The 14073-nt window shown below is 41.5% G+C and overlaps 1 protein-coding gene across 1 annotated transcript in view; it reads left to right on the top strand.

The window, feature by feature from the left end:
• The first annotated feature begins 5322 nt into the window (after nt 1–5322).
• The window catches only part of LOC130479159 (myosin-4), a 38409-nt gene continuing 29658 nt past the window's right edge, over nt 5323–14073 (top strand). Inside the window, exons 1-3 of the mRNA XM_056851506.1 lie at nt 5323–5526; nt 5621–5764; nt 9501–9657. Of these exons, the coding sequence (XP_056707484.1) occupies nt 5323–5526; nt 5621–5764; nt 9501–9657 (505 nt within the window). The remainder of the gene's footprint in view (nt 5527–5620; nt 5765–9500; nt 9658–14073) is intronic.

Raw genomic sequence — 14073 nt, forward strand, 5'->3', positions numbered from 1 at the left:
AGTAACAATCTGGTACTAAAATCTAAAACAAATACAAAGCATGGTTCTGGTCTGGACCCATATATCTGACATAAAAGCTTCAGAAATGTTAGTATAGACTTCTCAGTCAGTCAGTCACTGTTCTGAAATCTGAATGATTCATACACATTTCTCCTATATGAATAATATAACTTATGCAGGAAAGGGTATCGGTATCATTTCAATTATGAGACAAGCAATGCCATCCTAAGCCAAGTTATGCCCTTCTAAGACATCAGTTTCAAAAGATTTAGAAGGGTGCGAATCAACGTCCGATGGCACTGAAGGTTGGGTGCTTTCACACATGCAGAATAGTGCACTTTCAATCCACTTTCAATGCACTTTGCAGATAGATTTTACTGTGTGAAACAGCAAAATCCACTTGTAAACTATTGTTAAAGTGCAGTGAAAGTGCATTGAAAGTGCATCATTCAGCATGCGTGAAAGTGTTCGTGTTTTTGTTTTGTTAGCAGTGCACTGATGAGAGTGCCCATGACAAAACCAACACTTGTTAGAATCTTACTTAAGATAGATTTTGAAAGGAAATTCTATAATTGACCTTAACTTTGAAAGTGTTTTGTAGGGCAATCCTATGCAAACTTACTGAAAACCAATATGATGGGCTTAGACTGCAATAACTTTGCATAAGATTGCACTGCAAGGCAATTTCACTTGAACAGATCTTTCAACTTGAACAATAAAACATTAAATCCTATTTTGTAAAGATTGTAACACATATTTATTTGGTGCTTCTGATTTCACTGATTGCTGTTTGGATTTGTACTTTCAGAACCTCAAACAGTGTAAAAATCCAGGGTTGGGGGGAGAACTCCTCCACAACAATTAATACCCCACTGTAAAAAGCAGGCTGCAAAAGATATTTGAGAACGGTGGGGGGAAAAAACCTTATAGTTTCCAAGTTTAAGTATCATAAACACAAATTAGCAGGGAAGCTTCCATAGACACTGAGAAAAGTATGACTGGATAACACCAAACCTTGGAAGTTTGCTGCGCATTTACCTTTAAGAAGTTAACCAGCTAGCTGTGCAGGGATTTGCCTATACTCTTTTTAAAAACTGATAGTTGAAAGTGACCTGCACCAAATATTGGGGATTTATTCTATTGCTTAATAGCTTGATGCTTGGGAAATACTTAATATTTCCTATGGAACTCCCCCACCCCCCTGAATGAAGTATGAATTAACCTGTTGCCCTGTTTCTGATGGGCACAGAAAACGATTGGTTTCCATCGTCAACTGATTTCGTTGTAGCGGTTTTAAATAATTGAAAACTGTTGCTTCTTTTCTTCTTGAGGACTTACATACTGAAGACCATTACTCCTTCCATGTAGATCTTGTTTCTAAATACGCATTTGCCTTTCCTAATGTCATCTGAACCCTCTTCAGAGTCTTTGCATATGAAACTGAATACACTGTTTGCACCAAGCATCGCCCAATGCCTACATGTGCAGGATTGTTATCACTTGCACATGATAATGGTCACTTCCTTTGCGACAACATCAAACAGATATTCTGTGTTCAGTCTATGTCCAATTATAATCTTGAATATCTTTTCAGTAGTACTACTTCTGTAGCATTACAGCCAATTTTATAATTGTCTTTCTAATATTATTTGTTAAATGATGCACATCTCAGAAAATTTGGTTTTTTTTCTTCAAATGATCGATCGTGGGTCTGATGTGTACTGTCACATTGAGTTGAGATAATGGCAGAGTGGGATGAAATCCTTTTGTTCAGCCCCCCCACAACTGCTACTATAACCACCCAACACTTAAGAGTGCAATCCTGGAGGGGGGGCTGAATCCGCATAGGAGCTGGCATGATCCCGTGCCCACATAAGTGCCCATTCATTCCAGGATAAGGGCACTTACGCTGGCCTGGGGAGCATTCACACTGGCACTGATAAGCCACCCTGCTGTGCATGGCTCTGCCACCGGTGAAGCCACGCCGGGAGCGAAATCCTGGAAGTGGGAGTCCGTGCCAGCATGTGGTGGCGCATTCCAGGGGGCAGAGCTGCATTAGGCAGCAACCTAACCCCTTTCACCCTGGGAATGCCCCCTTGAGTTGTAGTGTCGCTATGTCACATATTTGGTGGCGTAGCCTCGCTGTTTTTATGGGGGCATTTTGCCCATTTGGCTTTATTTTCTCCGTAGCGGCCGGGAAGCCTCTGTGGAGGTACAGCAGCTGCACTGCTCCTGGCTGCTGCACATCCTCCCCACCTTCAGGAATGGGCTGCCCACCGTTAAGCTGTTACTGGAGCACCAGAAGAGACCCTTGAATCCCCTGGAAATGTCTGCTGATTGAAGGGATTACCATCAGTAGAACACAGCTTTGTCACTTCTTCCCTCCCACTGAAGCTCCAGATGCCCCAAAATGTTGCTCAAACAGCTTAAGGAGGTGCTGGAGATCAGAAGTATGGGGGAACTGGCAAAAATCCTTCTCTCAGTCCAGCTCAAATGGTGGAGATATTATAGCCTCCTGGACTTTCTACAATAACACAGGCAGTGACTTTATAATGATGGAAAGGAAAGGGACTGAATAGGACCTCAGCTGGACAAGAGGGGCATACTGGAGTTTACACAGGCTTGTGCCTGGGGAGGGGGGTGGGAGGAGCACGTGGAGGAATTTGATCTGCAAAGGACGTGTCAAAATAAACGGAATGCCTACTGTAGCAAATGAGAACCATACACCCTTATTCCTAACTAGAAGGTCATTCATTTGCCCATCACTGTCTTCAAACGTATTTGGCTTGCTGTTGCAAAGGACAGATCCATTCCTTCTCAGACTCTTCACTTGGGTTCTGTTGCAGAGCACCACATTCCTATCATGGTCTAAAGGCTTTTCATAAGTACCGTGGTTGTCCAAAATTGATGGATGCCATAGAATGGATGCCAGCTAAATCCCCTGTTGCGTACATGGCTCTTTACCAGGCCCCCATTCCAAAACAGTAGACAGTTTTACACAGTCCCATCACATAGGTTTTTCTAAAATATATATGTATACTGAAAACAGGCCTTTGGCATAGCAAAATGTTGTAACAAATATTTTAGTGGTTTTTTAAATCCAGTTTTGTTTCTGGAGGTTGGGAAAATGTAATTTCTTCTTTTCTTTACAGTGGTTTAACGTGCCTAAGAAAAAATGGCTTAATGCAAGCAAACCTTAAAATAGCCTTGTTTTATTGTGGACATATAAATAGTTGTGAATACTTGATTGATTTTTATTGAACAATGTAAAAAAGTCAATCAGCTCTATAAAATATATTTAGAAATCATACGGACACTCGTAGGAATGCAGTGACTTGATTTTTTCTATTCTAAATATATCCATGGATAATATGAGTAAGAATGATGATGGCAGTCAACTTTGCCAAACAATACTTTGCCAGAAATATTTGACCTGTGGCGGAGGAGTGGCTGACAGTGACAGACCTTATAAAAGAGTTTCTGAATTTTGCCCTGCCTTTCATCTGCCTTCTCCTTGGATAGAGCTACGAGGTAAGTCAACTGGAGAAAAAGAGAGATACTTGCAGTAAAGGCCTACACCACCCAGGGAAATCCTGCTACCTCTGGAACTCATTTATTATAAGGATACCCCAAGCTGCTCTTGCATGCTTTCATTCATTGCCTTTCTCTGATTTTATCCTTGAAGATTTTAATTGCAATAAAAATTAGTTTCACCATTTAAAAATATTTTGCAGTGTCGGCCAGTCTTAAGGCAGCATACGATCCCGCTTGTGCAAGCTGAGGTAAGATACAAATATACTAATTCCGATGGTGTAGGCAAATACTAGATACCCTTGGAAATGTATATTTGAAAAATATGTTTAAATAAATCCCTTCATGTTAAAATATATTTAAAACATATTTTTTAAATCAGAATTTTAACAGCAATGGAATTAATAATTGAAATCTGGAACAACAGATTTGAATCTGAAACAACAAATTTTAAACATGAAGCGTGCAATCCCGGGGTGGGGGGGCGTAACCTTAGGAGCCGGCGTGACCCCTTGCCGGCATAAGTGCCCCTTTAACCACATCAGCAGATTATTCCAAGAAGGGAAATCCCATACTGGCATGGGGGCATGTTCCTTGGGGGCGCGGCTGCCTTTAAGCAGTTTTCTAACCCCTATTGCCCCGGGAACACTCCCTTGCACTGCGATGTTGCTATGCCACCAAATGTGGCCTCACTGTTTTCAATGTGGGCTTTTTCCTGTTTTTATTTTTTTTAATGCCTTTATTTTCCTGTTCAGCTACACGACTACCCCCCCTCAAGATTATGCTGGAAATTTCAAATTAGAAATATTGCTCTAATCCTTTATTCATGCCCTATCAGGATTATTTCAGGAGGGAAGGTGGCATGGTATAGCCCCATCTTGTTAGATCTTGGAAACTAAGCAGGGACAGTATTTGGAAGGGAGCTCTCCAAGGAAGACTCTGCAGAGGAAAGCAATGTCAAACCCCCTCCTGCTTCTCAACTGTGACTTGACAGCATTTTACACACATCAGAATAATTTACATATTGTTAAATACTGAAACAGCATTTTTAAAAACCCCTTAAAAGAATAGTAGCTGCGTGAGACTGGACGATGGACATATGAAGGCTGTCACTGAATTTTTTGTCTTCCACAGTACTACCCATCCTGTCCTCTATCTGGTCCATTACATTCTTTTATTAAACACAGAATCAGTCTACATTAAGAGCCCCCACATTCTCAGGACACTATAGGATCCTGCTTATATTATTCATATTTGACCAATGCTGTTGACTATGGAATGTATGCCAAAGTCATGAGAAGATGCTGAGCTCTACAGAGATGGAAGACATAAAGAAAAATCTGTTAGATGTGTGCTGAAGAAGAAATTAGAAACAATATCATGCCATCCTCAATGAACTTCAAGATTCTTAGGGAAGTGGCAAATGAAAATAACATTCCCTATGAAAGAAACAGATATGCATCCCACCTATGCTGATAAGTTCTGATGAGCCCATTAATCTCTTGCATGCATGGCCTTCACCATTTATTTCAATGGAGGGATAATGTATTAGTGTATGCAAATGTAATTTATTTATATATGCAGATCAGAAGTACTTAAAACTAGGAGCTGTGTATTCATACAGGTTCTCTGCACTCATAAATTATTGTATAGACTTAATGGAAAGTTACTGAAATTACTGAAGAAAGCTGCATTAGTGTCATAAGAGGTCTTTTATCAATCCAAGAAGCTGATAGATCTTTTTTCTGTCATTAGTAATTATTGCTGAGGTACCTCCTCTAAACCAAAACCATGTCTTCGGACGCTGAGATGGCCATCTATGGGCCGGCGGCAACTTTCCTCCGCAAATCAGAAAAGGAGAGAATTGAGGCACAGAATAAGCCGTTTGATGCCAAGACATCGGTCTTTGTGGTGGATCCTAAGGAATCCTTTGTGAAAGGCATTATCCAGAGTAGGGAAGGAGGAAAAGTCACAGTCAAGACCGAAAAGGGAGAAGTGAGTAAAAGATGGAAATGGAGAATGAATTGTCAAAATGGTTTCCTTTCTCCTTTCTATACTGATATAAACTGGTATTTTGTTTTCTTGTCAGTCTGTGACTGTTAAGGACGACCAGGTTTATCCTATGAACCCTCCCAAATATGACAAAATTGAGGACATGGCCATGATGACCCATCTCCACGAACCTGCCGTTCTGTATAACCTCAAAGAGCGTTATGCAGCCTGGATGATCTACGTGAGTACAACATTTTTTGCCTTTCACTAATGCAGTTTTGTGCTGGTCAATGTGCCAGAACCATAAAAATTGTTCTCTTTGAACCTCTATAGGCTGCTCATTGTCTGAGAGTTAACAATTTGATGCTACTCATGTCCACATTGTAGGGGATAGATGCACAAATTTCCATACAAATAAACCTGAAAGACAATATGCAAAATTATTGAATTGACCAGAATTTGGAATTGGTTTTAATGTTTTAAAGTTATATATGGTTTTAATGTATTTATTTTATTCATGGTGTTTGCTGCCCTGAGTCCGGCCTTGGCCAGGGATTGAGGGCAGGGTATAAACTGAAATATGAAATTTAATAAGTTGTATGGATAAATCATGAAGCCATGGATTCTATGATTTACTTAGGCTTTTCAGGATGCTTCCCTAAATTAGCACAATATCAAGGAGGTAGATATCTGTTCTAAACACAGCATTCTGAAGAACACTCCCCAACCATTATGAAACCCCCATCTTGCTACTAGGTTGCCAGTTTAATAAAACACAGTTCAGATGTTGTGACTAATTGCTGTAGGGTAGTAGTGTAGTCTGATACATAACTATCCATTCAGATGGAGCCAGGATGAAGGAAATTAACGATCTCCTCTAGGCTTCTGTCCATATAGTTGAAGTTGGAAGTTTTTCTCTTTATGAGTGCCATCTGTTTTTATTTGCCCTTTTTTTTGGGAGCATTGTATATGGTTTTTATGATTTTATGAGGACTGTATGGTATCTTAACAGATTTTACTGTATGGATTTTTGTTGTGAGCTGCCCTGTGCCTGGCTGTAGCCAGGGAGTGAGGGCGAGGTAGAAAAAGAAAGAAAGAAAGAAAGAAAGAAAGAAAGAAAGAAAGAAAGAAAGAAAGAAAGAAAGAAAGAAAGAAAGAAAGAAAGAAAGAAAGAAAGAAAGAAAGAAAGAAAGAAAGAGTTTTTCCCCCCATTACAGAGGATGTGCTTTTTACACAATAATTTTTAGGTACAATTAAAAATACTGTAAATTAAGTAACTCAGTCCTGCTGTTCTAAAGGAAATAAGAAGTGCAAGTATGCACCTTGTGACTCTGTACAAATTTGTGATTCATGGGTTACAATCCATGTGTGTGCTCTGGGAAAGAGATATCGCAGCCCTTATGGACACATTATAAAACCCTGGAAGAAACAGAGAGTGTTTTGGGTAGACTGTACTGGCTACCTGGCTCTACCAACCAGTATGTACTTAATTGCACTCAAAACCCACTGGCTGGGAATCAATGCAATTCCCCTCCAAATTCTTCCAAGCACTTGGGTTGCAACATGATGATGGCAGCCCCTACACCCAACAAGGATTAAATATCTACTTCTGGCAAGCCTGAAATTGCAGAGATGCAGCTGAAACAGCTATTCTTGGGATGGATACAGGTTTTGGCAGCACTATGTCTTTTTCTCCTAGAGATCTTTTGTATATGTGGAATTTCTGCATCCTGCTGTCTGCATACCATGGCCAGAGGCTGGATAAACTGATCTAACAAATAGTTATATAATATTAACTGATGGGTGACCTGCGTAGGATTGAGAACTCTTCATCCCCATTGTATCACTACATCATGCTCCAGGACTTTGCCTCTACCCAACTTCTCTCTCCAAATTCTCCCACTCCCTGGCCTCCGTTTACTGTGCTCTGTCCACAATGTTTCATGCTGCTGTGTTACTGTTAATGCTGGCACAATCTGTACAGCCTCTACAATAGATGGAAGAGCAAGAATGGGGTTAAAGAGTTCTTCCCCTGCCTTAGCCTTCCATCAAGCAAGGGCTGTTTTACTGTGCTCCTGCCCCTATGTTTGTAGAAGTCCCTGTGGTCTCAGCATGTTTACATTTTTTTAGTATTTCCAGTAGTAATAACATCAAAAATGTAACAGGTGGCCTAATATCAATAGTACTATTATAACAGAAACAAATAAATATGAGGCAGTTGTATAGCATATCAAGGAAATGATTTATTACTGCTATTTGTGTGCACATCACTGAAGACATATCTGATTAAGGTATTCAAAAATATCCAGTTTGTTCAATGTGTTCCAGGTTTTTGCTATATGTAATATAGCAACACAAGCAGGGAACCTACACACACTTGTGGGGCTCACTTCATTGTTCTCTGTATTACATTCCCCACACTATCAGCCCATTCCTGAGGCTTGGGCTGAAATTGCAGTGGAGGCGGCATGACCCCACTGGCAGCGTAAGTGGCCTCTTATAACAGAATAAGAGGCACTTACGCTGGCGGCGGCGGCAGTTCCAGAGGCTCCTGGGCGCCGTGGAGCTGCTCCTCTGACACTGCAGCCTCTCCAGGACCTAAATCCCAGAAGAGAAATGTGGCGCCGGCATGGGGTGTTCCCAGGAGCAGAGCTGACTGCAGTCAGCTTCCTAAGACCCTCCAGCCCGGGAACGCCCCCTCTAGCAGCAGCGTTGCTGCACCAGGTTTTTCTTGGTGCAGCATCACTGTTTTCAATGGGGCTTTCCCCCTCGTTTTTGCTTTTTTGACTTTTAATTCCCTTTTTTTTCAGCCTTGCAGTGGCCAGGAAACCTCTTTGGAGGCACCATAGCGGCGCCTCAGCCACACTGTCCCCAGCCGCTGCAAGGCTCAGGAATGGGCTGTATGTCTACTTCCTGTCCTCCTGGAAGCCCCCTTACCCTGTCCCTTTTCTTTGCTTCCTTCTCTGCTTCCCACTCACTCTTTTATCTGCCCCACCAGTCTTCATCTTTATTTATTAATTTACTTCATTTATGCCCTCCCTTTCTCCCCAGTTGGGACTCAAAACAGTTTACATCATTCTCCTGTCCTCCATTAGTCTGAGTGGCTGGCCCAAGGCCACCAAGCAAGCTTCCATTGCAGAGTAGGGCTTTGAACCTGGCTCTCCCAGATCCTACTCTGGCACTCTAATTACTATATCACAGTAGCTTCCAGCTTTCCCACCTTCCCTCTCCTTAGCAGCCTTTTCCATGTTCAGAATTAGATATATTGATGTAATTAATCCAGGAATTATGCAAGCTTCTATAAATATCTTCTGGCCAAGATCCTATTAATTCATATAAAGGTGAGAATCCAATGAGTACTCAATTAAAGTACCATATTACTAATTAATTATAATTGATTCACCACAGGTTCCAACAAGAATTTCTCTGAAGAATTTCTCTGTCATGCTCTGAATCCAGGAAAAGAGAAAAACTGAATTATTTCCCAGAGCTATCTTTTAAGGAGTGTACTTCTCTCCGCAGTTAGAATGGCAGAGGTGGTTGTATTCACATATCATTGTCAATCCCAGTATACAACAAGCGGCAGGCAGACAACCAGTATATTAAACATTATGATAATATTCTGCTAATCTTGTATCCCTCCTTCATTAAAAAATATATTTGGCATTTATAAAGAGAAAATACCTTTATTTGTGGGGAAATCCAAATTCTGTCAATAATGTCTTGAAATTTGAAGGGCTCTGGGCTCTCAGAATTAAAAACTCTTTGCCAAATATTAGTATATCTAGAAGTGCTTAGAATATATACTATCATATATTAGTTCACCTGGAAGTGCTTAGTGTGTATGCTCTTCCTCTTTCTCCACCTCTATAAATAGGTACTAATTATTTATATATATTTCCCCACATATCTGGGAGTAAAAAATTGACTAAAACAAGCTGCTAAATTAAGCCAGCTATTTTGTTTCACTTTCACAGACATATTCAGGTCTCTTCTGTGCCACTGTCAATCCCTACAAGTGGCTGCCAGTGTACGATGCACAGGTGGTAAGTGCCTACAGGGGCAAAAAGCGTCAAGAGGCTCCTCCCCACATCTTCTCCATCTCTGACAATGCCTATCAGTTCATGTTAACTGGTGAGTATACAGATACCTTTGAAAAAATTAATGTTATCTCCAAGGAATTCCAGTGTCTTTAGTGGAATAGCTTCAATAACAGGAGCTATGGGGCCTGGCAAGCCTAGTGTAAAAGAGAGAGAGAGAGAGACAGCATTTCCAGAATGACCCAGAAGTGACATCATCATGTATGGCAACACTCTAGCGTTTACCCCAAACTCTACAGTTTAACTAGAGGTTTGCACAACTGATGGGTCATTTATGCATGGTCGCTTTACCCTCCTTTATTCCCTGTTTCAGCCAGGATCAAAATTTTCAGTATGCTCATTACCTCATTTCTTGGAAGCTCAATGCTGTTTCAACACAAAATGAACCTGGCTTTTCCCATTCCTCTTCTGGCCCAAATTAAACCTTTCATCCTGGCTCGTTACAGAGCATGCATACTCTGTTCTCAGGTTTAGCTTCTCCCCACCCTTTTCCAAACCCTTCTTCAAGGCAGCATGCAAATAGCCAAACAGGGGAAGCACAGAAGATTGGCTTCTCTCACAGCCAATCACGAAGCAGTGTGGAAAGAGGCAGGGATTCAAGTGGTTCCTGCTACCTCGGAGCTCTTTCTGAGCAAATGAAAGGCTTTTTTAAAACGAGGCTTGGATTTCTCCCCCTCCCTTCTTTCAGATTGCTCCATTTTTTGTTTTTTGTTTTGTTCTTAAAATGCTTTTTTATGTGGCAGTTGGGTCTGGGGGGAAGGAAATAATAGAATCCTAGAATCATAGAGTTGGAAGGGACCACCAGGGCCAGCCCCCTGCACAATGCAGGAAATTCACAACTACCTCCCCCCCACACACCCCTAGTGACCAGAAGATGGCCAAGATGCCCTCCCTCTCATCATCTGCCTAAGGTCACAGAATCAGCATTTCTGACAGATGGCCATCTAACCTCTTCTTAAAAACCTCCAGGGTAGGAGAGCTTATCACCTCCCAAGGAAGCCTGTTCCACTGAGGAACCGCTCTAACTGTTAGAAAATTCTTCCTAATGTCTAGACGGAAACTCTTTTGATTTAATTTCAACCCGTTGGTTCTGGTCCGACCTTCTTGTGCAACAGAAAACAACTCGGCACCCTCCTCTATATGACAGCCCTTCAAGTACTTGAACATGGTTATTAGTCTTCTCCTCTTCAGGCTAAACATACCCTGCTCCTTCAACCTTCCTCATAGGACTTGGTCTCCAGACCCCTCACCATCTTTGTTTACCTCCTCTGGACACGTTCCAGCTTGTCTACATCTTTTTAAAATTGTGGTGCCCAAAACTGAACACAGTACTCTAGTTGAGGTCTAACCAGAGCAGGTAAAGCAATACCATCACTTCGCGTGATCTGGACACTATACTTCTGTTGATGCAGCCCAAGACTGCATTTACCTTTTTAGTTACCGTATCACACTGCTGATTCATGTTCAGTGTTTGGTCTACTAAGACCCCAAGATCCTTTTCACACACACTACTGCTCAAACAAGTCTCCCCCATCCTACAATTATGCATTTGATTTTTCCTACCTAAATGCAGAACTTTACATTTGTCTTTGTTGAAGTGCATTTTATTAGTTCTAGCCCATTTCTCCAGCCTGTCAAGATCATCCTGCATCTTGGCTCTGTCTTCTACTGTATTTGCTACCCCTCCCAATTTAGTATCATCTGCAAATTTAATAAGCATCCCCTCTATTCCTTCCTCCAAATCATTTATAAAGATGTTGAACAACACAGGGCCCAGCACAGATCCCTGAGGAACTCCACTAGTCACTTCTCTCCAAGTGGATGAGGAACCATTAACTAGCACTCTTTGGGTACAATCTGTCAACCAGTTGCAGATCCACCTAACAATAATAGGATCTAACCCACATTTTCCCAATTTGTCAACTAGAATACTATGTGGAACCTTATCAAAAGCCTTACTGAAATCTAGATAAACTATGTCTACAGCATTCCCCTGATCCAGCAAGGTAGTAACTTTCTCAAAAAAGGAGATAAGATTCGTCTGACATGACTTATTCTTGAGAAACCCATGCTGGCTCTTAGTGATCAGATCCATCCTTTCTAAATGCTCTAGGACTGACAGTTTGATGATTTGTTCGAACACTTTTCCTGGTATAGAAGTCAAGCTGATGGGTCGGTAGTTACCCAGATCCTCCTTTTTCACCTTCTTGCAGATGGGGACAACATTTGCCCGCCTCCAATCTTCTGGCACCTCACCTGTTTGCCAAGACTTTTCAAAAATAATGGACAGAGGTTCAGAAATTACATCTGCAAGTTCTTTGAGTACCCTTGGGTGCAATTCATCTGGCCCAGAGGATTTTGTTTCATTTAAAGAAACCAGGTGTTTGTGCACTACCACAATGCCAATTCTAGGCTGCAAATCCCTTCCCTCATCACATGTTCTGTTTATGCCATGTTGAGCACCACTTCCCTCACGAGAAAAAACTGAGGAAAAGTAGGAATTGAGGAGTTCTGCCCTCTCTTCATCTCCTGTTACAATTTCACTTTCCGGTCCACGCAATGGGCTTATCTTGTCCTTGTTCTTACTCGGTACATAGGAAAAGAACCCTTTTTTTGTTGTGTTTAGCATCTCTTGCTAGCCTAAGTTCATACTGAGCTTTAGCTTTCCTAACACTCTACCTACAAGCACTAGTAGAAAATAGCAAGAGTCCAGTAGCACCTTAAAGACTAACAAAAATATTTTCTGGCAGGGTATGAGCTTTCGTGAGCCACAGCTCACTTCTTCAGAAGTTCTGAAGAAGTGAGCTGTGGCTCACGAAAGCTCATACCCTGCCAGAAAATATTTTTGTTAGTCTTTAAGGTGCTACTAGACTCTTGCTATTTTCTACTACTGCAGACAGACTAACCCACTGTGAATTACAAGCACTAGTTATTTGTTTATATTCCCCTTTGGTTATAAGGCCCTCCTTCCACTTCCTAAATGAGTCTTTTTTATTTCTCAACTCTTTAAAAAGCTGTTTATGTAGCCACCCTGGCCTCTTTAGGCTCCTCCCATTTTTCCTTCTCATAGGAATGGTTTGGGATTGCGCCTTCAATATTTTATTTTTAAGAAACGCCCACCCTTCTTGAACTCCCTTCTCCTTAAGTATTTCTGACCATGGGATTCTACCTAGCATAAGTTTAAGTTTGTTAAAATTTGCTCTTTTAAAGTCCAACTTATATGTCTGACTATGTACAGGTTTTCCTTTCCCCAAGATTGTAAATTCCAAGAATACGTGGTCACTACTACCCAGGGTGCCTACTACTTTAACCTCATCGACCAGTTCTTCCCTGTTGGTGAGAATCAAGTCTAAGATAGCAGATCCCCTTGTTTCCCTGTCCACTTTCTGGAATAGGAAGTAGTCAGCAAGTCAAGTCAGGAATTTATTGGATCTTGCATTTTTAGCAGCGTTGGACTTCCAACAGATATCCGGGTAATTAAAATCTCCCATGACCACCATGTCCCCGACTCTTTGAGAACTTTGTGATCTGGTCTAGGAGCGTTCCATCCAAGTCCTCTGCCTGGTTTGGTGGTCGATAGCAGACCCCCATGAGAATATCATGATTATTTCTTATTCCTTTTATGTTTACCCATAGAGTCTCGACTGCACTACCATGCTCAGATTCATGTACTTCTTCACAAGTGTACACATCTTTGACATATAGTGCTACTCCTCCCCCCTTCCTTATCAGTCTATCCCTTTAAAACAAGTTGTACCCCTCAATCTTAATATTCCAATCATGAGTGATATCCCACCAAGTTTCAGAAATGCCTATTAGGTCAAAATCCCCTTCCTGTATTAGGGCTTCGAGTTCTTCCTGCTTGTTTCCCATGCTCTGAGCATTAGTGTACAAGCATCGGAATCCATGGTTTATGTGCCCTGAGGTTTTCGTTTCTGTACTTACCTGTGAGTTTATGTTTCCATGCATACATGCCACTCCCTGCAAATCTTTATTGTTCTCGTCTCCAGGTATTATCAGTATACAAGGCTTTAAATTGTTGTCTCGCTCCCCCATAGGATTTAGTTTAAAGCCCTCCTGATCAGGTTTGCAAGGCTGTCTCCAAACACATTTTTTCCTACCCTCTTGAGGTGTAAACCATCCCCCGACAGAAGAGCTTCTTCTCGAAAGTGTAAGCCATGGTCCAGAAATCCAAACCTTTCTTGACAACACCACCTACGCAGCCAGTCATTAATTTGTAGTATTCGTCTTTCCCTTCCTAAGCCACGACCTTCAACAGGCAGAACTGACGAAAACACAACCTGCGCTGCCAAGTCCTTCACCTTCTCACCCAGAGCCATATAGTCTCTTTTAATACATTCTGGGCTGTGCCAGGCAATATCATTTGTTCCCACATGAACGACAAAGAAAGGGTAATAATCTGTGGGCTTGATGAGCCTACCCTTTCCGT

Source organism: Euleptes europaea, chromosome 1 (assembly GCF_029931775.1).
Source record: "Euleptes europaea isolate rEulEur1 chromosome 1, rEulEur1.hap1, whole genome shotgun sequence".
NCBI classification, from domain to species: Eukaryota; Metazoa; Chordata; class Lepidosauria; order Squamata; family Sphaerodactylidae; genus Euleptes; species Euleptes europaea.